The sequence below is a fragment of the Phyllostomus hastatus genome, unplaced genomic scaffold (assembly GCF_019186645.2).
Source record: "Phyllostomus hastatus isolate PE091 unplaced genomic scaffold, TTU_PhHast_1.1 phas_contig_152, whole genome shotgun sequence".
Taxonomy (NCBI): Eukaryota; Metazoa; Chordata; class Mammalia; order Chiroptera; family Phyllostomidae; genus Phyllostomus; species Phyllostomus hastatus.
Window position 1 is genome coordinate 2,279,515 of NW_025333622.1, and position 25,940 is coordinate 2,305,454.

At 37.1% G+C, this 25,940-nt stretch overlaps 1 protein-coding gene across 1 annotated transcript in view; it reads right to left on the reverse strand.

The window, feature by feature from the left end:
- The window catches only part of SLC6A15 (solute carrier family 6 member 15), a 48,526-nt gene extending 23,751 nt beyond the window's left edge, over positions 1-24,775 (reverse strand). The window contains exons 1-2 of the mRNA XM_045830525.1: positions 24,562-24,775; positions 3,298-3,762 (exon numbers count right to left, since the gene is read on the reverse strand). Coding sequence (XP_045686481.1) covers positions 3,298-3,586 — 289 coding nt within the window. The 5' untranslated portion in view covers positions 3,587-3,762; positions 24,562-24,775. The remainder of the gene's footprint in view (positions 1-3,297; positions 3,763-24,561) is intronic.
- Positions 24,776-25,940: the final 1,165 nt, after the last annotated feature.

Below are 25,940 nucleotides of genomic sequence, written 5' to 3' on the forward strand. Positions count from 1 at the left end.
CCATTTTTTAAGTGTTAAGAGATATTGATTGAATAGATTTTAGAAGCTACTCAATTGTTTGAGCATTCTGCTGAAAAAATTAACAAATTTTTGCTCAAATTATTTATCTCAGTATCTATTGCTGAAATATATAAGAATTTTCCCTAATACAGGGGTCAGTAGAAAATCTCAACTGTCTTATGCCTGACTTTCAGTCTTTTGGACTTGAGTTGATTCTACAAAGGAGTATGTAATGTAAAAGTATGGATGTGTGAGCTGGTGAGACAAAACTACCGCATTGCTAATTCTAAAATGATGTGTAACTTTCAGGTACCAACAGCCTTAAAATGTCTCCCAAAGGACTGAAAGTGCATTTCAACAACTGCATTGAATCCTAGAATGTGAATGGGTTTGTGTGTATGTGAATGACTAGGGAAAAAAGAGAGAATTAATTAACACTGGACTCACTGTGAATCTTTCTCCAGTTATGCATGAGGGGGACCTCCAACAAACAGAATTTACCTATAAAAACTGTGTATTTATTCTTACATGTTTAAAATTCAAAGTACTCTTTACTTGATGCAATACAACTATCAAGACATATTTTTCCCACTGCTCAAAACAGTTTTTGAACTCATCAATTTTGATGCCTTTCAGTGTTCTGCCATTTTTTGTTTCACCTCTTCCACATCAGCAAAACATTTCCTTTTAAGGACTTTTTTCATCCAGGGAAACAAACAAAAAAAGTTGCTGTGGTGAGATGGAATGAATAGAGAGGGTGGGGCACAGGAGTCATGCCATTTTGGGTCAAAAACTGATGAACATTCTACACGGTGTGGGCAGGTGCACTCATAAATCAATCATCATGAAATGGGCAAACACTTTGAGTCTTCAAAAAAAAACGTGCCCTGGCTGGTGTAGCTTAGTGGATTGAGCAAAGGTTTAAGTGCAAAGCAAATGGTCGCTTGTTCGATTCCCAGTCAGGGCACATGCCTGGGTGGCAGGCCAGGTCCCCAGTGGGGGTACCTGAGAGACAACCACACATTGATGTTTCTCTTCCTCTCTTTCTCCCTCCCTTCCCCTCTCTCTAAAAATAAATAAATAAAATCTTAAATAGTTTACTCATTTATTCCTTACAATAATCCAATGGGGTACCATTGTTCTCCTTATTTTACAGATGTATGAAGTAAGCCAGAAGAAGTAAGTTAACTTGTAAAGATCACATGACCAGTGTCCAAAAAGAGCCAGGCTTCACAGTCAAATTGACTTCAAATACTGGGCTGAGAGCTTCTATATGGTATCACTTATTAAGCTTAACCATTGTGCTTTAAGTATAATATCTTCAGAAAAATCAACTTTTATTAGGCTTATTACTTTTTACTTCTATTATTCATAAAGTGCCTCAAATGATGAATAAGTAAGAATTAAGTAGCCTAAGGCTCTCTGACTCAGCAGCCAGAAGATACTACTGGAATACCTAGACGGTTCAACACTATTCTGCACACTGAGCACAACCTTTTATGCTCTAACGACCATCTTGAAAGAATAAAATTCCACTGTTTTTTGGTAATATCACTCTCTAGTATTTGTGATTAGAAGAAAGGAAACAATACTAGAAAGGGCATTTGATTACTTTTACATGAAAATTGGAAAGAGCCATTTTTGTTAATTACTACCTATACAATTCTTTAGAGCTCTCCATCAAGACAAAAATTGCATTAAATGGAAAGCAACCTAACTTTTCAACCAAGGCAACTTTCTTGGGCAGTAAGGCTCATAAGGTGAGAAGTCTGAAAATCAGATTTCACCTTCTGCCTGTCTTGGCAAATGCAATGATTTGTGAGAAACAGAAAGCAGCATACTACATAGCTTGTGCTGATTTTATAAATAATTTATATGGGATATTACTGACTAGAAAAGGAGCTCATGATTTCAGTAGAACGAGGTGCAGCACATCACTGACTTCACGTATTGGTTCACTCATCTCAGGAAGATTTGTCAAACAGGCTAATTTTTTCAAACCTGTTTATTCTGTGCCTGGCTGAATTAGCTAAGCAAGATTTTAAACATATTTTGTCACCATAACACCTTATCTTTTTATCTCTTAGTGGCTAAAAAGAAATTCTATATTGAATGGTTACGTTATTTCACTCAATGTGTAAGTTGCAACTACATCTAAAATAAAACCATATATCTATGACCCATGGACATGAACAACAGTGTAGGGAATGGCTGTGGGAATGGGGGATGGGCCGGGAAGATGGGGACTGAGGGGGGATAATTGGGACAACTATAATAACATAAACAATAAAAAATAAATAAAATAACATAACATAACATCATTTTGTCCAGCCAACACAACTATCACAAACTGGTATCAAATACCAAAATACTTTTTCTATCTGATGGGTACTGAAATGAGGTGTATAGAGTATTTAGTTTTTAACCACACATTTTAACAGCTTCCATGTATATAAATAATAAAGCCTCAAACCATTCAGTTTGACTTTGGTGTACTATAAAGCTATGTCCTACATGCATTTTTCTTTTGAATGTGTTTTTTCCCCTTGATTTTTAAGAAATATTTGCTAAATAGCCCTTGGTACTTACATGCAGAAATACAAAAGAATTACAATACCATGTTGATATAGATATGTTTGTTTAAAATCTAAGGATTCTAATTTCTTTAAAGTTTTCTTTAAAATAGAACATTGTCCACAAATACTACAGAAGTAAGAAACAAATATGTGTGATATCTAAGGATGGAGAATCTGGTATTATATTAACTACCCAGTTAAATCCCTTCTGCTGGGATCTACAAAGTTCTGGTCAACATTTGAAGACTATACTCATTCTATATTATATGTAACTTTTGCTTTTATGAATAGTTAAACTACTTAAAATTCAGATATATAAGTAATAGAAAATTCTCTCTTTCTTCAACAATATTGTCTTATTCCAGAAACTTTAGGTTTTTCTCCTAAAAGAATAACTGAGGGGCACAAGGGATGTAATATTTGTGTTATAAAAGTCAGTAATTTAGAGACATTTAATAGCATCCACAGAACGAATCTGAGAATATACTACCCTTAAAGCAATCCCAGGGTATTCATAGCAAGCCATCTGCTCCTATGGAAACCTATTCTGAAAACAAAGTTAAGCCCACTTTCAACAAGAGTCTCCCTTGCTTTATTATGGAATTCATAGTTAATAAAATAATGTGATGTCAGCAACATAAGCAGCTGTTTGAAATAATCAATTAAAATTTACTCAGCAATGTATCACTTTGAAAAAAAAGAAGAAATACAAAAAACTTACCACCCCCATTCTTCTGACATAGGTATGGGAATCGCCACACATTCCCTAAACCTACAGAAAATCCAACTTGGGCCAGGATGTATTGTAGCTTACTGCTCCAAGCTGGTCTTTCATCTTCGACTTCAGATACTTCTTCAGCATCTATATCCTTCTCATCTTGAACATCAACAATTAGTTCACTCTTCTTAAAAGCATCATCAGCTGAATCTTCATTGGAAAGAAGGTCTTTGACAGATTCAATAACCTCATCATCTAATTCTCTTTTTACCACTTTGCTATTCTTAGGCATTGGAAAGTGTGGGTAATATTATTTTTAAAAATATCTTAATGGCAAATTTGTTAATTCTCTTTTAAAATAATATAGTTGATATGAAGGAAATATAGAAGAGTGTATCAAATAAATGCTTGATTCAAGGTGTAAAGTCTTATGGATCCTGGATCCGTCTCCAATATTTTGTAGGTAATCTGTAAAATTTTAAATTGAATAATGATAATATTCAAGGAGGCAAGTATTAAAAATAAAAAGACCTTATTTAATAATTTTTATGATGGAACTTCTTACTACAGGGTATAAAACACATGCTTGTCAGCCTGGTAGAGCTTACCATTTCCACTAGTGTAAGAACTGTGAAGTACACACGAGCTCCACACACATTGTTTCATCCCACTTCTTCCTTCTTACAAAGCTCCACTCTGAGCCGACATACTCCACTGCACAATGTATACTCTGTTCATTAGTAATTAAAATTTGGTGACTCCTTTTCTTAATTCTTTCTTTGTTCCTTTCTGACCAAAGTACAACCCTCATTTTATTACCTATGGAATTATATGCATAATTGCATTTCATCCTAATAAATTTGTCTTAATTAGAATCTCTTCTGTTCATGTATCCATCTATTCACTCATTTGATATTAATTGTGACGAGACCTTAAGGAATACAAACATTAATGAAACATACAACTCTGCTTTGTGTTGCTTACATCTAAGAGAGAAAGGCATATCTCAAATATAATTACACTATATTGCATAATTTAAATGACCTAGCATCATTACAACAAAAAATCAGGAATGTTGGACAAATGTGACATTAGAGGTGGGCAGAAACAGAGTGAGACCACACCAAACACAAGGACAGCACCTGCAGGAAGTGGCAAAAAACAAAATCACGGTATTTGTGTGAACATTCTCTCAAACAACTCAAGAAAAACACTGCCATCAGGCAGTTTTCCTTTCTCTAGTTTGTTTTCTATTGTATGTCATGCCCTTTTCCCTGTTCAGACACCGACTAAGAAAGTGCACAAGGTTTGTCTACAAACCAATCAGACTATCAATTTTTAAAATTCACTAAACATAGGTGGTTCTCTTTAAAGCTGGATCAGGAGGCTTTAGAAATGATATCCCAAGAGTCTGCCCATCGTTGCTGGAAAAAAATAAATTTATTTCATAGAATTGCTGTTACATTTACATTAGAAGTCATACAAGCAGCCCAGTCACACTTTAATTTATAATCGTAATGAATAAGACAGGGTGGTGGGTAACCCAAAGGAAAAGAAGTTCTCTAACTTGACCATGTAACTTATATTTTCCCTTTAGGTTTAGATGTTTAGTTGTTCTAAAACTAGAATATACACCCTAAAACCAAACATTCACTTACAAGACTTGAAGGGAATTCTGAGAGAATCATTAACAGTATTGTAAATAACAGACACATCTCTAGAATAAGAAAAAAACTTCTCATGGTGACTACCTTCAATTGGCCAACAAGTTTTGGTATGGAATTAGTTTTTATGAGATTAGGGATTATACCTGTTTAATTTGCATTATTTCTCCCTATAGCTCAATGAATATTAGTTGACTAAATGAATAAACATAACCATTGAAAGACTGAAGCGAGTTAATCTTCTAAATTATTTTTGCAGGAAGAAAGTAACCTGACATGTAAAAAATTATGATTTACTAGACTTGGATTATCAAAAGGTCTACATTTATTATAAATTATCCAAAGATAGGCCATTGGCACAGTAACTTAACTAACATGTGGATAAGAGCATTGGTTTTAATGTGACAAACTTGGAGTTGTGTCCTTCTCTGAGCTGTTACTTGTCTGTTGTATAACATCTAGCAGTTATATCACTCTTAGGCTGTTTCCTCAGTAAATATTAATCTATTATTCCCTTTGTTTTTTTTCATACACATAGAAAGCTGGGGAATGTATCAAAGCTTAGAGATATTATTACAGTAAAAACAAACCACTTCATAAAAGCAAATTTAAAAGACAGTGTTACTCATGAACCTCCATTAATAATTATCTCAAAATTGTTGTATTTATTATATGTTTCTAGCCTTGAAGGAAAAAATAAACAAAAAAATCAAAATGAAATATAATGCCTTTACACACTGCTGCATGTTACTGACCTATCTAACAAATAATAATACCAATTTACACAGAAAAACCTCTGGCAAAGTCTACACTTAAAAATCTTATTAACTACCCAAAGTTCATATTTTCTATAAAAAATCAACATCTAATGTAAAAAAATTTAAATGCAACTTTATATTACAAATGGCTAAATTACACATAACTAACTATATGTGTGGATTTTATAATGCAATAATACTAGGCAATTTTTATAAATTTGAACATATTAATAGGGATGTTAAATATTTATTTGCATACATTTAGTCTTCCTTTTGTATTATAAGAATTTTAAAAAGTAATAATATATTGATGACAAGTAAAATAACTTAACCTCTGTTTTCTCCCTCTGTTTTTCACCATCTCCTACCCTCCTGCTCTTACCTGCAGTGATTATAGGAAAATATAGGATAGGTGTGAAAGTTAACACTGAAATTTCTACAAAAACATAGCAAGTCTAGGGGGGTGGGGAATATCTCTTTTCTTTAGTAGATCATAAACTCTGCCTGGCGAATAATTGTATCTTACCAATCCATTGGTGTTCTCAAAGTATGCTTAAACTTGTCTGTCAAATGAACTGAAAGAAGTATGATAGAGTATCACTGTATAATAACTGTAAGAATTTATACTATTACATATTTATTTATCTTTTTCTTACCCCAAAGTCCTATTGAGTCAGAGACATTTCTTTTTTTTAAATGCTCCAGAGAATGATAGGGTTTTTTAACCCTAACCAGAGGATACGTTTATTTATTTTAGAGACACAAAGGAAGTGAGAGGGAAGGAGGGAGGGAGAAGGAGAGAGAGGCATCAATGTGAAAGAGAAACATCGATGGGTTGCCCCCCATACCTGCCACAACCTAGGTATGTACCCTGACTGGGAATCAAACCCACAAACTTTTGATTTACAGGAAGACACTCCAACCAGCTGAGCAACCTGGCCAGGGCAACACTGCTTTCTTATATAGTCACTGCATAGAGCCAAAGTAAAGATACAAGTTTCTGAATGAATCCATAAACACTTACTATGAGACAACATTCTGTAAACCTAATTAATTTCAAATTTTCAAGACCTGACATTTTTGAAAAATTAAGATTTTTATGAATGCCTAAAGCTTAGTCCACAAGAGTAGGCCATAAGCATACATTAAAAAGAGAATAAAAATGAGGTTGACTATTGTCAAAATTGTATTACTATTAATACTTCTGGGAATAGAAGAAATGAACCAGTAATATCCAACAAGAAAGTGCAGTAGAGGTGATATAGTAGAGATACTCTCAAAGGTCACACAGGTCATGTAATCAGTATTAAGTAACTGCACAGCTTCTGCCAGTGTTACCACAATCCATTCCAGTGACAGACTCAACTGCCAGACAAGTTTTCATTAACTGCCCCTAGGAGTTGCATTAGCCATTCTCATCATTATAGTGTAAGGGCCTCCTACCTATAATTGAGCAACAGATATTCAAGCATGGTGGTCAACAAAATATTGCCCATGAGTCAAATACAAGATACTATCTGAATTTGTAAATAAAATTTTATTGGAACAGAGCCATGCCTACACATTACATATTTTCTATGGCTCATTTTGTGCTGCAACAGCAGTCACTTTGTATGGACTGTAAAGCCTGAAAATACATAATGACACTACTGAAAAAATTTGACAGCAAATTCCAGAGAATAAATCAGAATTAAAGGTGTGGAGTACCCCAGCTCACTCCACCTATGCTCCAATTTTATGTCACTAATTTCATTATCATATAGTATGACAAGATAGAACTCTCCCCATTCAAAGGTGAATAATTACTAAGAATAAAAGAATTTTACATAGAAACAGAGAGATGAAGGAGTAGTAGTTGAGGGGAAGAAACATAACCATACAAATGTAGAATGTTTATCAGGAAGGAGTGCTTCAGAATTTCAAAGATACTACTTACAAATATAAAAAAAACCCTCAGATACTCAACAAATCAAATATAAAATATAAAAGAGTTCCCCTTCAAGAAAAGCTCAAGGAAAACATATAAAAGATTCACAGAGTCCTGGCTGGTGGGTCGCAGTGGATTGACTACTAAGCCTACAAACCAAAGGGTCACTGGTTCAATTTCCAGTCAGGACACATTCCTGGGTTATTGACCAGGTCCCCGGCAGGGGGTGCACGAGAGGGAACCACACATTAATGCTTCTGTCCCTTTCACCCTCCCTATTCCTCTATCTAAAAATAAAAAAAAAAATAAAATCTTTATTAAAAAGAGATTAACAAGAAAAAAGTTAGATATATGAATACCGACTAAAAGTAAGAAATGGGAAAATTCATTATCAGAATAAAAGGCATAGCCCTGGCTGGCATAGCTCAGTAGATTGAGCACGGGCTGCGAACTAGTGTCGCAAGTTCAATTCCCAGTCAGGGTACATGCCTGGGTTGCAGGCCATGACCCCCAGCAACCGCACATTGATGTTTCTCTCTCTCTCTCTTTCTCCCTCCCTTCCCTCTCTAAAAATAAATAAATAAATAAAATCTTTAAAAAAAAGGAATAAAAGACATATTAGAAAGAAGTAAAACTAGAATAACTACAACCACATTCAGAAAAATGGAGGGAAGGCTTAAGGAAACTTTTCAAAAAGAATAAGAGACAAATATTGTAATATATAGAAAAAGCTAGTGAATACTTAGATAAAAGAGATTCAATAAACTTAAAATTGGTGTACTCAGGCAAAGAAAACAGAAGTATATAAAACACAAAACACTACATAATAAAATAACAGAGGTTTGACTTAGATTTGTATTTTCAAGTAATAAACTACAGAAGAGTTAATATCAAGAAATTACTGGATAAAAATTCCTAGGGATTTCAAGCAGAAGTACAAAGGGAAAATAAAAAGACATCTTAGGATATCAGGATATTCAATAACCTCTATTAAAACTAAGAGGGGAAAAAAACCCAATCTCCAACTTTCATACTCAGTTACTTTGTTTTCCAAATACAAAGGCCACAGGAAAATATTTTTACCCATGACAGATCTGATGAACCCTACAGGAAAAAGAGAGGGAGGTGCTATCTGATCATGAAATTTAGTGAACCAAGACAAAAAACAAAAAACTTGGTAACAAAGAAGCCATGTTAGAGAATAAAAGTAAACATTAATTTAAAGAAGAAAATAAGCTGTAAAATCTTAGATATTGTATTGAGAGGAAAATATATAAATTAAAACTTAAAAATAACATAGCAAAATCAGAAATTGAAATGGGATAGAAAGAAATAAAGTACGAAAATGTTCTCTTCTTGCATAGTAGGAAGAAATTTAGGATACTATTCTAAATATAAAGCTCATAGTCTAAAACAGGAAAGAACCTCAACCTCTTCATGTTTTCATGTAATCCTTCTTATTTAATTTTATTTTTTAAATACATGTTATTGGTTATGCTATTATAGTTGTCCTATTTCCTCCCTTTATTCCTCTCTGCCCTGCACAGCCCCTTCGATCCACATTCCCCCCCTTTAGTTCATGTCCATGGGTCATACATATAAGTTCTTTGGCTCTGCATCCCTATACCATTCTTAACCTGCCTATTTTCTACCTACCATTTATGCTACTCATTCTCTGTACCTTTCCCCACCCTCCCCTTCCCATTCCCCCACTGATAACCTTCCACGTGATCTCCATTTCTGTGATTCTGTTCCTGTTCTAGTTGTTTGCTTAGTTTGCTTTTGTTGTTTTTAGATTCAGTTGTTAATAGCTGTGAGTTTGTTGTCATTTTAATGTTCATATCATTAATCTTCTTTTCCTTAGATAAGTCCTTTAACATTTCATATAATAAGGGCTTGGTGATGATGAACTCCTTTAACTTGACCTTATCTGGGAAGTACTTTATCTGCCCTTCCATTCTAAGTGGATTTGCTAGATAGAGCAATCTTGGATGTAGGTCCTTGCCTTTCATGACTTGGGATACTTCTTTCTAGTCCCTTCTTGCCTGTAAGGTTTCTTTTGAGAAATCAGCTGACAATCTGATGGGAACTCCTTTGTGGGTAACTGTCTTCTCTTCTCTTGCTACTTCTAAGATTCTCTCTTTACTTTTAATCTTGGGTAATGTAATTATGATGTGCCTTGGTGTGTTCCTCCTTGGGCCCAACTTCTTTGGGACTCTCTGAGCTTCCTGGACTCCCTAAAGATCTATTTCCTTTGCCAGATTGGGGGAGTTCTCCCTCATTATTTTTGCAAATAAGTTTTCAATTTCTTGGTCTTCCTCTTCTCCTTCTGGCACCCCTATGATTTAGATGCTGGAATGTTTAAAGATGTCCTGGAGGTTCCTGAGCCTCTCCTCATTTTTTTTGAATTATTTCTTCCTTCTGTTTTGGTTGAATGTTTATCTCTTCCTTCTCCTCCAAACCCTTGATTTGAGTCCTGGTTTCCTTCCTATCACTGTTGGTTCCCTGTAAATTTTTCTTTATTTCACATAATGCAAACTTCATTGCTGCGTGGGTCTTTTTTATGCTGTTGAAGTAGCCAGAAAGTTCCTGGAGCATCCTCATTACCAGTGTTTTGAACTGTGTATCTGATAGGTTGGCTATCTCTTCATCACTTAGTTGTATTTTTTCTGGAGCTTTGATCTGTTCTTTCATTTGGGTCATTTTTTTTTTTTTTTTTGGTCTCAGAGTTCCTGTTACATAGTAAGGGGTGGAGCCTTAGGTGTTCAACAGGGTGGGGCAACCCAAACGCTGTGACACTCATTTGTAGGGGTGGGGTCTGAGGGGGAAGCTTGCTGCTTGCTCTGCTCTCTGTCAGATTTCAGTCCCTTCCTCTGCTACCTGCATGCAAGTTGGGCCCTTCTGGTGCTGATTCCCGTGTGGGTGGTTTGTGTACATTCTAGGACCCTGTAGGTCTCTCCAATGAACTCTACTGTGAGGCTAGGAGTTTCTCCTGCTGCCACCTCAACCCCCACCAGTGTTTTCAGTCAGAGGCTTTGAGGCTTTATTTCCCCGAGCTGGGGCCCTGGGTTGTGTGGTCTGTCTCGCTCCCCAGTTGTTCCTCCAGGTTTATCAGCGTGCAGATGTGGGACCCCAAGTCCACCAGCAACCACCTTGCCGCGAGTCCTCTCTGCCTGGCTGTCTGATTCTGCCCCTCCTACTGGTCTGGATGAATGTGTCTACTTGAACTTCTTGGTTGTCAAACTTTCATACAGTTCGATTTTCTGTCAGTTCTGGTTGTTTTTTGTTTTTAAATTTGTTATAGTCCTTTTGGTTGTGAGAGGAGGCACAGTGTGTCTACCTATGCCTCCATCTTGGCCAGAAGCTTCTTATTTAGTTTTAATGGGACCTTGTAGGAATTAATATTTCTTATTCTGAGGAGATATATAGTGGTGCCAAACATTTATATCTAGCTTCTAGAAACAGACTGAGGTCAAACCCTAGCTCTTTAACTTAATGGTTTTTATGTCTTTGGTTAAGTTACTTAACTGTGCTTCAATTTCTTCATTTATAAAATAAGAAAAAATAATCTGTTTATCAAATAATAAAGTATTTTGATAAATGCCAGCACATCTGAAGGACTCAAAATGTTTTGTTTTATTACTATGATTAGCATCCCTCTTACTGTTGTGTTATATTACAACTGGTTTGGAGCATGTTATTATATCAAGGATAATGTAAGTCCACAGCCAATGCTACATGGTTTAGTTGTTTCTACACTACCCTTTTGATATAGTACAAGTTTTCTATCACTGCATAACAAGTTACCTTAAAACTTAGTAGCTTAGCATAAAAATTTATTTGTTCATAATTCTGTAGGTTAACAAATTGAGCTAGACTTAGAGAATCAGTTGTTTTGCTGGTCTTGACGTGGGTCACTTCTGCACTTTAGTCATTTATCAGCTTAAGTGAGGGAGGATGGTCTAAGATGTTCTCACTCACATTCTGGCCAGAGGCAGGCTTTCAGAGAGCATTTTGGTTCTCCCACGTGGATTCACTCCAAAGTGCTAACTCCAGCTTGTTCACATTGTATCTTAGATGTCCAACTCAAGCCAAAAGAAGTAAGCCCAACACGCTAGTAAAGCCTGTGTGTCATATTTCCTAATGTCTCGCTGGCCAAAGCAAGTCACACCACTATGGTCATGCTGATTCAAGAGTGGATAAACTCTACTTCTCGATGGAAGAAGCCACAAAGTCAAATTGCAGAGTATGAGTAAAAGGAAGAAAAAATTATTGCTCACATCTTCTATATCTGTTAGATGTCTGCTCCCTGGAGTAGGAATCTCAAGGAGAGAAACGATAAGTGTGGCATCTCATTCAATTCCAACGTCATTATGCCAAGGCTGTAACTATTGTAATCATAGATCCTTGCTCATAGTTTTCAGAATTGTCTTCATTCTTGCCCTTTTCTATCTCATTGCCAAGCACCCTGCTGTTTCTTTGAGCCACAATGAACTTGCATTTATACATACGGCAATATATATTTTGCCTCTTAGCCAGCATCAGCTCCTACAACTTGCCAATGAAGAGTTCTATGCCCTGGCTGTGTGGCTCAGTAGATTGAGGGCAGGCCCGTGAACCAAAGCATCGCCAGTTCGAGTCCCAGTCAGGGCACATGCCTGGGTTGAGGACCAGGTCCCAAGTGGGATGCACAAAAGGCAACCACACAATGATGTTTCTCTCCCTTTCTTTCTCCCTCCCTTCTTCTCTCTAAAAATAAACAAAATCTTTTTAAAAAGAGTTCTAAACAATACATCTATTAAAAATGTACAACAACTGGTGTCTTTCCATTCATTTATTGCACATAAGGACTTACATAGAATACGTTGAAAAGTAAAATTATTTAAATTTGGGCTTAGATTTATATTTTTTCATTCTCTCATTGTTATATTGTTTTATGCTCATGTATACTTTTTCAGTACAAATCTATTTTAAAGCACTTAAAACTAAATTCAAAACTTTTTAAAATCAACCTAATAAATTTCTAACTCAGTGGTTCTCAACTCTTACCATTATTAGTGTTTTCTTTAAGATTACTTCTTTGCCTTTCTACATAAAATTTGAAATTAGCTTTTAAATATGTACCCTCCCCCCCCCCAAAAAAAAACAGTGTGCTGTAATTTTGAATGAGATTACATTGATTCTTCAGACACATTTGGGAGTACGACATCTTTAAAAATTGAGGTTTTCAATCTATGAACTTGGTATATCGTATTCTCATTTACTTACAGCTTCTTTAATTTCTCTCTAGAAAAAGACTGATTTCCTACACACTTTGTATCCTGCTACAACGTTATAAATTAAGTTGTTGGTTTTTTAAGGACCCCTTAAGATTTTTATATACACAATATATCATCAATAACAAATATAGCTTAGGTTTTTCCAATTGTTTACCTTTTTGTTTCTTGACTTATTGTACTGCCTAGGATATCCACTAAAAATTTAATGGAACTGTTAAGAGCAGACATCTTCATCTATGCCCCAGGGTTAGTGAGAAAGGACTCAAAATTTTACTGTTAAGAACAATGTCAGGTATGGATTTTTTCACAGGTACCTTTTATCAGTTTAGAGAAGTTTCTTTTTCTTCCTAGTTCAGTGAGCTTTTTTGTTTGCTTGTTTGAATCATAAATAACTGTTGAATTTTGGCACATAGTTTTCTGCCTTTAGTAAAATAATCATATAATCTCTTAATCTGTTCATGTTGAATCAAGTATTGCATTGATTGGTTTGGTATCTTAAACCAATCTTTCATTATGGGATAAACCCCACTTGGTCAAGATGTATTACCTTTTTAAAAACACTGGAGTCAATTTGCTAACATTTGGTAAGGATTTTTTCAACTACATACATGGGAACATGAATGTGTAAATTTTTTTGTGTGTGTATTTTGCTTCTCTGATTCTGGTGCACTCATAAAATGAGTTTTTTCTCCTTTATATTCTGAGCAAATATATGTAGTGTTAGTTGTATTTCTTCCGTGAATATTTTGTAGCACTCATCTATCAAGCCATCTAGGAATGGAGTTTTCTTTTAGGGAATATTTTAAGTTAAAATTTCAATTTATTTTGTTAACATACAGCAACTTAGATTTTCATTTTCTTGTGTTAGTCTGAGTAAATTGTGTTCATAAAGTGATTCATAGTATTTCATTTTTTAAAATATCTGTAGGATTTATAGTCATATTACATGTTTTATTCCTGATATTAGTGATGGGTGTTTTCTCTGCTTTTGTCTTGATTAATCTGAAAAGAATTTTCACTATAGAATTTTACCTAAGAATAATGTACAATTCTTACTCCAACTTTCAAGACTTTTTAGCTCCTAATCTATTTTTACAAACTCTTGAAATGTTAGAATAAATTTCAACAAATATTTCCAGTGAAAATATGCAAAAATCTAAAACAGCAGGCAGGCACTTGCATCTAAGAAAAGAAAGTGACTCAAATAGACATGCCTATACTAGCTAATTATTGGTATTTGCCACAAACTGAATATTCTATAATAAAGAACTAGAAAAACCATAAATTATCTCCCTGACTTGGATAAATTCAAAGTCTGCTGAACAAAGTTTTCTCTAAATCGGAACCAGTTTTGAACACTGAACCTTAAATTCATTGTGGATTCAAATGGAATGTATTTTTTAATTCTAATGTATAAGGTATAAAGTAAAGACTATTGGAATAAAAACAAAATGCTAAACCATATTAAACACCCAAGAAAAATGGCACATGTTGAGAAGTTTATAGTTGTGAAATGATTGTGAAAGGAAAAAGAGAAGATATTTGATAAAAAACAGAAATAATAATCTTGAAAAATGATATATTTTCAATGGAATACAATGCAACCTAAACATTTCTTTTGCAAATTATGTCCCCCTTTCCACAAAATGTTTGTACTAAGCAGGAAGATAACAAAAATCACAAAAGTAATCAAAACAAGGGAAACTTTTTTTGTAGTTGCCAACACAAAATCACAACTTATATTTTATAACATAGGTTTTGTCCAAAACAGTGGACTGTAACACACCTATCAGTATGACTAAAAGTTTTTAAATGTAATAACACCAAATGTCAGCGAGGATGCAAAGAAACTAGACCAATCATGTGTTTCTGATAGAAACATAAGACAGTACAGCCACTCTAAAAAGTAAATGGCAGTTCTTTTTAACCCTAAAAACAGAGATACCACAGTGACCAGCAATTTGCACCCTTGGCATATGTGTCAGAGAAGCAAAAACTTTTTTTCAAGGAGAAACTTGTACATTAAAGTTCATATCAGCTCTGGCTGATGTGGCTCAGTGGATCGAGTGCCAGCCTACAAACCAAAGAGTTGCCGGTTTGATTCCCAGTCAGGGCATATACCTGGGTTGCAGGTCAGGTCCCCAGTAGGGAGTACATGAGAGGCAACCAACACTGATGTTTCTCTTTCTCTTTCTCCCTCCCTTCCTCTCACTCTAAAAAACAAATAAATAAAATCTTTCTAAAAAAGGTTCATATTAGCTGTATCCATAATAGCCCCAAACTGGAAACTACCCAAGTATCCTTCAGTGAGTAAACAGTTAAACTGTAGTATATCCATGTCATAGGATGTCAGCAATAAAAGGAGAAGAATTTTTGATACATCCACCAACTTGTTTGAACCTCAAGGGAATGATGCCAAATGTGAGGTAGGGGGTAGAATGCCAATTTCAAAAAAGATACATATATCATATGCCAATGATATAACATTTGTGGAATAAAATGATAGAGATGAACCACAGAGTTAGGGTAGAGAAAGGAAGGTAGGTGAGCTATAAAAAGAAGTACAAGGTAATCTTTTGAGATTGTACAGTTGCTATCTTCTCTGTGGTAAGCATCACATGATATTACACATTTCATAAAATTACAAAGAACTATACATACATAAATATGCAAGCAGAAAAAATGACTGCATAATTAGAAAAATCTCTATGGATTATACCAATATCAATATGCTATGTTTGATATTGTACCATACTACTTTTATACAAGATTGTAAAATGAAGAAAGGTAGGTGAAGGGTGCACAGGAATTCCCTTTGCATCTTCCTGTGAGCTTGTAATTATTTCAGATCAGTTATAAAGTAATTTCTATAAATTAAAATGTATTTTTGATGACTTCTATGAACCAAGGTCAGATTTTAAATCATACTTAACTGTAAGTCTTTCAAAAGTCTTTTACACATTTTTAAAATAAAATCATTTGAAACACTTATAATGCTACTAACATACTGAACGCCTCCGATTTAAGCACTGTATTCATTTCATGAAGCAGCTGTAATAAATGACTTCTAATTTAGCAACTTCAAAAAACCGAAATTTATTCTTTTAAAGCCCTGAAACTAGAGATTCAAGAGCAGTTTCAGGTGAATGATCTAAGATGGTGGAGGAGTAAATAGAAACTATACTAACCTCCTCCCAAAGTTGAATTACAGATAAATTGTAGAGAAATCATCCTGAATATCCAACCAAAGAGCTGCTGGAAAGATGGCTTATAACCAAGGACAGACAGAAAAAACAACATCACCACAAGGAGACTGGTACGGAGTGAGGAGGAGGTGTAAGAGAGCTGACTGAGCACCCATGGGAGGCAGCTAAAGTCCCAGAAGGATATTGCAGTGGCTGGGGTTTTCCCCAGAGAAGGGTGGGATCTGAACCTCAAGCAGAGCTCTCCAGCCTACAGAACCAGAGTCAGAAAGCAACATCCAGCTGTGAAAAGCAGCTGGGTTTTTGTTTGCAAAGAGAGATTGCTGGATATGCAGAGAGCCTCTTCAAGGGCAAACATACAAAATTTTGTTTACAGACACTTACCCTGGGCTCCAGCAGAGGAAGGGCAGGGCAGCTAGAGACACTTGAGGAGACTCTGGGGTTGGTCGCTCTGGTGAGAGAACTGAAGCAACAGCTACCAGGGTCCCCATGTTGAATCATTCCTCATAATGCAGAAGCCATCTTTCTCAGGAATAGCACTCCTCTCCAGCTGGCCTCAGCCTTCCCACAGGAATTACTCTGCACTACCCTGTCGTGCTTAAACCGGGCTGCTAATTACACCTTGAGGCTACATTATTGATCAGTTTAACAACTAAGGTGGAAAATACAAAGAAGCAGTCAAAATGGAAAGACAAAGAAACAGACCCCTAATGAAAGAACAAGAAAATTTTCCAGAGAAGAACTAGATGAAATGGAGACAAGCAATTTATCAGATAGAGATTAGAGTAATGGTTAGAAGGATAATCAATAGCATGAAAAAAAAAAGGTACTCAACAGCATGAAAAACCATAAAAAAGGACCAGTCAGAAATAAATACTATAATATCTGAAATAAATAATACAATGGAAAAAAAACAGTAGGTTAGATGAAGCAGAGGATCAAATCAATGATTTGGAAGATACTGCAGAAAAATACACCCAGGCAGAGCAGCAAAGAGAAAAAAATTAAAAATGAGGAGGGCTTAAGAAACATTTTCGACAACATGAAGAGTAAAAACATCCACATTGTGGGAATACCAAAGGGAGAAAACAGCGAGCAAGAGATTGATAACCTATTTGAAGAAATAATGAACAAAAAAAATTCCTAACCTGGTGAAGGAAAAAGACACACAAGTCTGGGAAGCTCAGAGAGTCCCAAACAAGTTGTACCCAAAAAGGCATACACAGAGACACACCACAATTAAAATAACAAGTCTTAAAGACAAAGAGAGGCTCCTAAAAGCTACAAGAGAAAAGCAGGTAGTTACATACAAGGGGGTAAAAATTAGACTGCCATCTGATTTCTCAACAGAAACATTTCTGACCAGAAGGGATAGATATAAAATATTTAAGGTGATGAAAAGCAAGGACCTACAACCAAGGCTAACTTTAGCCAGCAAGGCTATTGTTTAAAATCAAAAGAGAACTAAGGAGCTTCCCAGACAAGAAAAAGCTAAAGGAGTTTGTTAATACCAAACCAATACTGCAACAAATATTAAAGGATTTGCTTTTAGAAGAAAAAGAGGGGGTAAAAACAGAGAAATAGTATAACAATAAAATGACATTAAATAGACATCTATCAATAATCACCTTAAATGTAAATGGCTTAAATACTCTAACTAAAAGACGCAGGGTAGCTAAATGGAAGAAAACAAGACCCACATATATGCTGCCTCCAAGAGGCCCATCTCAGGTCAAAAGATACACACAGACTAAAAGTAAAAAGAGATTTCATGCAAATGAGATAGAAAAAAAAATCTGGGGTAGCGTACTTATATCCAACAAAATAGACTTTAAAAACAAGGCTATAGTAAGAGACAGAGAAGGACACTACATAATGATAAAGGTAACAATCCAACAAGAGGATATAACCCTAGTAAACATTTACGCACCCAGCACAGGAACACCTAAATACCTTAAGCAAATCTTTATGAACATAAAGGGAGAGATGGACTGAAATACAGTAATTGTCAGGGATTTTAACACCTTATTGACTTCAATGGATAGATCTTTAGACAGAAAACCAACAAAGAGATAGCAGCCCTAAACAACACACTAGATCAAATGGATTAAAATGTTATCTTCAGATTATCCCAAAGCAGCAGAATATACATACTTTTCAAGTGCACATGGAACCTTCTCTAAGACAGGCCTTATGTTAGGACACAAAACAAATCTCAATAAATTTCAGAAGGTTGAAATCATATCAAGCATCTTCTCTAACCACAATGCTATGAAACTAGAAATCAAACACAAGAAGAACACTGAAAAAAATACAAAGACATGGAAGCTAAATAACATGTTATAAAACAAGGAATGGGTCAACAACAAGATCAAGGAAGAAATCAAAAGATACCTTGAAAAAAAATCAACGAGGACACAGCAATCCAAAATCTGTGGGACACTGGGAAAGCAATCTTAAGAGGGAAATATATTATTACAGGTCTAGCTGAAAAAATAAGAAAAAGCTCAAATAAACAATCTAACTTCACATTTAAAGGAACTTGAAAAGGAACAAGAAACAAAGCTCAAAGTGAGCAGAAGGAAGAAATAATAAAGATCAGAGCAGAAATAAATAAGAGTCTAAAAAAATGATACCAAAAGAACAATGAATCCAAGAGATGGTTCTTTGAAAACACACAGGGGTGCCAGAAGAAGAAAAAGAGCAAGAAATTGGTAATCTATTTGAAGAAATAAGAAAACTTACTTAATTTGAAAGAAATAGACATACAAGTCCAGGAAGCACAGTGAATCCCAAACAAGATGGATGCAAAGAGGCTCACTCCAAGTCACAACACAATTAAAATGCCAAAAGTTAAAGAGATAATCTTAAAAGCAGCAAGAGAAAAGAAGTTAGTTACCTACATGGGAATTCCTGTAAGACTGTCAGCTGATGTCTCAAAAGAAACTTTGCAGGCTAAAATGGTTTGGCAAGAAATATTCAGTCATGAAAAGCAGGGACCTACCGCCAAGTTGCTCTACCCAGCAAAGCTCTCATTTAGAATCGAAGGGCAGATAAGTAACTTCCGAGACAAGAGAAAACTAAAGGACTTATTTAAGAAAAAGATCAAAGCTATGAATAAAATAGCAATAAATACATATCTATCAACAACTGAATCTAAAAAAAAATGGGAGGGTATTGTGGAGGAATGGGTGAAGAGGTAAGAGGATTAAGAAGTACAAATTAGTAGTTACAGAATAGTCATGAGATGTAAAGTACAGTGTAGGAGATGGAGTAGCCAAAAAACCTACATGCATGACTCTTCTACATGAACAATGGGTGGGGATTGACTGAGGATGTAGGGGGTGTTGGGTGGAAGGGGCAAAGGGGGAAAAATTGGGACAACTGTAATAGAATAATCAATAAAATATAATTTAAAAATTAAAAGTAACAACAAAATGGATGATAGACTTAAATATAAAATATCAAACTACACAACTTTTAAAAAGGAATCATTGAGGAAAACCTTTGAGAGTTAGAGATAAGAAAATAGTTCTTAGACATGACACTAAAAGCAGAATTCATTAAAGCAAAAATTGGTAAAGAGGACTTGGAAATTAAAAACATTTTCCTTTGTGAAAGAACCTATTAAAAGGCTGAAAAAATAAGCTAAAGACAGAAAATGTATTTGCAGACCACACAGTGGAGAAAAAGTATTTAGGATCTATAAATAAAATAAAACTCAGTGATTAAAAATAATTTAGAAAATGAACAGAGGACATAAGGGGTCATTTTCACTGAGTATGTCTAGATGGCAAATGAGTACATGAAATGAGGCTTGACATTATTAACCATCAGGGAAATGCTAATTAGAACTACAGTGAGATGTCACATACCTATCGGAATGACTAAAATATAGTAACAACCAAATTCTGGCACAGAGGCAGAGAAACTGGATCATTCATACATAAGTGATGAGAATGTAAAATGGTACAGCTCTCAAGAACATGCCATTACCATATAACCCAGCAACTACACTCCTGGGCATTTATCCTGGAGATGTGAAAGCTTGTGTTCCATAAAACCTGTGAGTGTCCAAAGCAGCTTTGTTAATAATAACCCTAAACTGGAAACAACCCAGATGTCATTCACTGGATGAATGCTTAAGCAAATTCTGGTAAATCCATACCTTGGAGTAGTACTCAGAAATAAAAACAAATAAACTACTGATACACAAAACTTGGATGAATCTACAGATAATTATGCTGAGTGGAAAAAGCCAGGTCTAAAAGTCTGCATTTTCTATGGCTCCATTTCTGTAACATTCTTGAAATGACAAAATAATAAAGATGAAGAACAGATTATTGATTAGCAGGAGTTGAGGTGTTGGGGCAAAAGAGTAATCCTTATAATGACGGGACAGTTCAGTAATTCGATTCTATCAATGTCAATATTCTAATAGGTGTTACATTGGCAGAAAAATGACTAAAGGGCACATAAGATCCCATTTGCTGCTGTAACATAATTTTATGACTAAGAATGTTGAAAGGAAACATTCCTGTAAATTCAGAAACTACAATCATGGAACCAAAATACCTACCTTTCCACTATAATCATCTCATTTAGTAGCATCTCATGTCTGAACACTGTTCTCCCCATGGGTTTTTGCTATTTTCACTTCAGAATATTTTGAGTCTATATTTTGACTTGAGTAATACAGTAATATGGTATTAAAGGGCACAGAGTGAAAATATCTTCTAACCTCTTTCCCCCAGTATAGCCTCACATACCTCCCTATAAGTAAACAAAGTTCTCCACACATACGTATATATTCAAGTTAATATGTATATTCGCGCTATGTGTTTTTTCCTCATCTACCCAACCTATTTTTAATACAACTGTTATTAATATTCATAATTCTCCATCTGGATTTTTCACTTAAAGTCTTCCAAAATTTTTGCTTTCGATAGCTTGTTTTTTATTTTAATTTTTTTAAATGAGGACATATGACAGTTCATGATACATCACATATTTAGTTCATTTCTTATCATTTGCTTCAATGTTTAAGCAACTAACTCTGTATACCTGGCATGTGCATATCTGTAGAATAAATTTCAGGGAAAGGAACTGCTTGGTCAAAATGTATATGGTTTTATAATTTTGGTAAATACTGCCCTTTATAAAAGTTACCTCAATTTGTACTACCACAAGCAACGCATGATAGTGCCTGTTTCCCTCTGCCCTCTTCAACACAGTGAGTAATTGTTTTGATCTTTGCCAGTCTGAAACAGGGAAAAACTCCCAGGCTAAGCATTATACTCAAAGACAATAATCAATTAATTTTATGTGAAAGGACACCTATGTATTAATCACAAAGAAATAAAGTGATCTTTAAGACTGAAAACATCTCTGTCATATATCAAGTGATACTGTGCATTTATTTAAAACCTTCCTGCATTCTAGTACACACAGTTTATTTTTCACTATGAGATATGAATAATCATTACTGGTCAAAGTTAATATTTAAGAAAATAAATGTTTTTATTAATATTTACTAAATATATCAAGAAGAATAGATAGAACTTGCTTTATGTTAAAAAGAAAATTAGAAATAAATCTAAAGATTCCTGCCATGTAACCTTAAATGTTTTCATACATCAGGCTATGCCCATGATTTTTGTTAATAAAGCCATCTGCTCAGACACTATTTTAAAATCTACTCTGAATAGGGATATATTATTATATCCAATCATGCATATGTATGTAGTAATAGGAGTTAAAATCTTCTGTAAAAGGAGTTGAGAATTAAGTTTTCAGAGCTTTTGATAATCAACAAGGTGTCTTTCATGTCTATCATTCTAAGTCAATCATTTTTTAATTACTTGGAGGACAACCCCAGAGTTCCAGAGAATACAGATTTCTTGCCTATTCATACACAAGTTTTATTTTATGACAGGACAAAAATATTTCCTAACATGCCCACAGTAAAATTTGAACTGTGATCATTGGGTAAATCAATTACAAATGTAGGTTTTATAATTACAACTTAGGTTTTAGTAATTCTTCCAACTTATTTTAAATGTTCAATAATTGAAAAGGCATCTCATCTGATTATTAGTATTTAGAATAGCTATTAATTATTTTAAAAATTCTTTACTATTTGCTGTGGTTTGAATGTTTGTGTCCCCCCCATCAGAATTCATACGCTGAAATTCTAAACCCATGCGATTAAGAGTTTGGTCCTTTGAGAAGTAATAAAAGAAACCCCAGAAAGCTAACTAGACCCTTCCACCATTCAAGAACACAATGAGAAGGCACCATCTATGAATCTGGAAGGTGGTTCTCATCAAACACCAAGAATGTGTTGGTGCCTTGATCTTGGACTTCTCAGCCTACAAAACTATGAGAAACAAATTCGTATTGTTTTTAAACCACCCAGCTCATGGTCTTTTGTTATGGCAGCCTGAACAGACAAAAGAAGTATTTCTTACTTACTTTAGCAACTGAATGATAGAGCACCCCTTTTCTAGAAACATGTATAAAAACTTTTATTAATGACATTAAAATGCCATATAAGTTACACATACTAGAAGTAATTCTTGAATTAACTATATAATAGCAATCAGAAAAAAAAAAGTGCCAACAGTAAGAGATTGTCTCTTCCTTTCAAAACAGTGTTATTGTCTACCTTTCTCAGAAAGAAAAAAAAGCATACATTGAATGCTTCACTTGGAGAAAAATCATCAATGAATTATATTTAAAATTTGGTAGGATAATATGTTGAATATTCCAACAAATATACATGTATCATTCATCACGTGGATAACAAATGGCACTCACCCTCACAGAAATAAAAAAGACGACTCTGATGGTCAAATACTCTAAACTTAAAGAGAGAAATGCACGTACTCCTCAAGAAAACTTCAATCATCATCAAGTACTCGTTAAGCACTGATTACAAGTCAAGCCCAGTACTAATCGCTGAAGACAAAGATTCTGTATCAGCGCCGTTCTTGCAGAAATGGGGCTGGGTGGGGTAAGGAGCTGGGTGGAGCTGTTTCGTCAGAAATTATATTTCCCAAAGCATACACTTTGTGCCCGGAATCCCAGGAAAGCAACCGGTCACTGACAGCCATAAAACAGCTTTAAAAACTGGGTGATGAGGAACCCCAATGAAGTACATACAGCAAACCCTTCAGTCCTCTCGATATCTGCGTAGAGAACCAAGCAGAAGGTGCAGACTAACACCGGGTCTACCTTTAAGACCTGGAAGAAAAAACGGCCAGACTGGGAGAAACGGTCGCAGTGTCATTTGCATAAGCACCCAAACACTGCTGACGTCACCACGCACGAGTGCGGACCCCGCCTAGCCTTACTCCAGTTTTTCCTCGCGAGGGAAGGGGAAAGAGGGGAGCAGGAGAGGTAGACGTCGGAGAGCGCGAGCCTGGGGCTTCGTTCGCCTCGAACGCGCGCAAATGTAGTCTCTCTGCTTACAGGCAAAGAATTCCAGCGACGGAGGGCTCAGTGACCGAATGGGTGACACCTGTTTCAGGGAGATCTCGGGCGCTTTAATTCATTCATATTTATAAGGCTGGTGTGCTGTCCTGTAAGGACAGAAAGGCTCTCCTATACTCAAAACCGCCCTCTGCGCAGGCCACGGAGAGACCAGCCATGTGGATGAAACGAAGAAATGGTCTGGGTTTCCAGGTACTCACTCGTCTCCTTAAAATCCCTGCAACACCACCCTCGCCGCCACTCTCCCAAATTCCTGGATGCGCAGAGACACGCTCTGTGCTTTCTTCCGCAACCACGTGCCTCGAGCAGAGAGGGGCCACTATAGAAACATTTATCGCAGGATAGCTCCGGCAAAAGGGAATTGGGGTCACGTGAAAACACACCGCCTGCGGTGGTCGCCCCCAGGCACTTGCAAAAGCAACCAGAAGCGCGTGAGGAACGAGACTGCTCCTCTCCCCGCCCCGCCTCCCACCCGCAGAAGGACGGGTTTCCAACTTGGCTGGAACCCCAGAAGCGTCTCGCCGTGTCGACCCTCCCAACTTTCCTCTCGGACCGCCCCGGTCGGACCCCACCCTTCGGCCTCCCCGGGCTGGACTTGGAAACGGCCAGTCTTACGGGGATGCTGCGGGCAGTTTCCACCGCGAGAAGGGACGAAGGGTGGCGGCACGTTTCGACCCCTGTGCTTCTCCCTACGCGCCTCTCCTCGCCCCCTCCCTGCCCCCTGCTGTGCGCCGGTGCGGGCCGCGTGGACCGGAGTGTTTCCCGCGGAGCCCAGCTTTTCGGAGTCTCCCTCCCGGCCCCTACCTCAGGACACAGCCGGAGTCCTTCCCTGGATCTAGACCGCGATTCCGCTCTGACCCCCTGTGCCCGGGCCCCCCGGCTGGCTGGGGGTAAGCCCACCCCACCGAAACCGCGCCCTGGGCGATAGGGGCGAGTCGTTACCGTTTGCTTGCCTGACCCGCTCCTCCAGCCGACCCGCGTCTGACGGGAGTAGCCGCAGCTAGCGGGTCGGGTCCAGGGGCTCTGATCGAGGCCTTGAAGGAGCGGTCGGGACAGAAGCAGCTGTCTGCCAAGGGCGGCTCCCCGGGGTGGGTGGAATGGTCGCTGCCCAGCGGGATGCCACGGAGGGACGAGCAGGAGCCTGTGTTCTGGCCAGGGACGGAGCACGAGTGCAGCGCGGTTGTGTGTGAGTGTGAGTGAGGGTGTGACGGAGGCGCCCACGTGCCCGGCCCGCCTGTGCTGCGGCCGCCCGCAGGCTGCGGGGAGGGGGGTGCTGCGGGTGGTGCGGGGGAGGGAGCCGGGTCTCGGAGCCGGGCGCCGCACCGCCCAGCCCCACGGCCCCCTGACGCAGTGTCCGCTGCGGCTGCCCCACCGCGCTCCGGCAGGCCCACGGGGACTGGAGGGTACCGGGAAGCCCGCCCTGACGCCAAACAAAACAAATCCGCTAGCCATTCCGTCCTCCCCAACCCATTCCAAAGGGTGGGCACTGGCTGCCCGACCCCGCCTTTGTCTCACCGAGAATAACAATAGAAATGGTCCTACCGTTCACTCTGAATATTCTCTGAGAGTCGTTAATGGGATTAGAAGTGTGTGACTCAAAGAACCGGTTTCCTAGCTTTTTCTCCAAGCCAGCCATTTACAGGTACATCGATTGCAAAAGAAAAGCTCTCTGGGCATCTGTTCCTCCTGCAAATCGTGGCCTACGACCGCTCAGTGATTCTGACAGGCTAGGAAAGGCTGTCGCTGAAGCTGGTCCTCACCTTATGTTGGTCCATTAGCTTCCAACTCTTCTCCAAGGGGTCTCACTACAAGGTCTTATGGCTGACTTACCTCTTGTAGCAATCGAAACAGAATCATAATTAAGCCACGTGGAGAATTCCTAAAATACACCTCACTGAGAACAAAGCTTAGCCTCCTTTTGAAAATGGCTGAATCTTCCCCTAAATATGGCATATGCTCCAGCGATTAAATTTCATATCCTGGAAACTCAAAACTTGAAAGAAATGCAAAGTGAACCTAAAACATATAGGAGAAAGGTTCAGTGACTTGGTAAAGGATATTTCTCACTTTCAGATAATTAATATTACCATTTTTAAAATACCTTCCAACAATCTCACAGACTTTAATGGTTTGTATCCAATTAAGATTGAATTAAATAATAAGGTCATTGCAGACATGTTTTTTATGCAGTGAAAAATCTTCTGGAAAGAAATCACAAGACCTAAATTTCAGGTCAGAACACTGCTACTAATCCTTAGTTTTCAAGGCAGCCAAGAGAGTTTTTTTCTGTCTCTTCCAGTCCGACTTTTAAAATAGGGTTT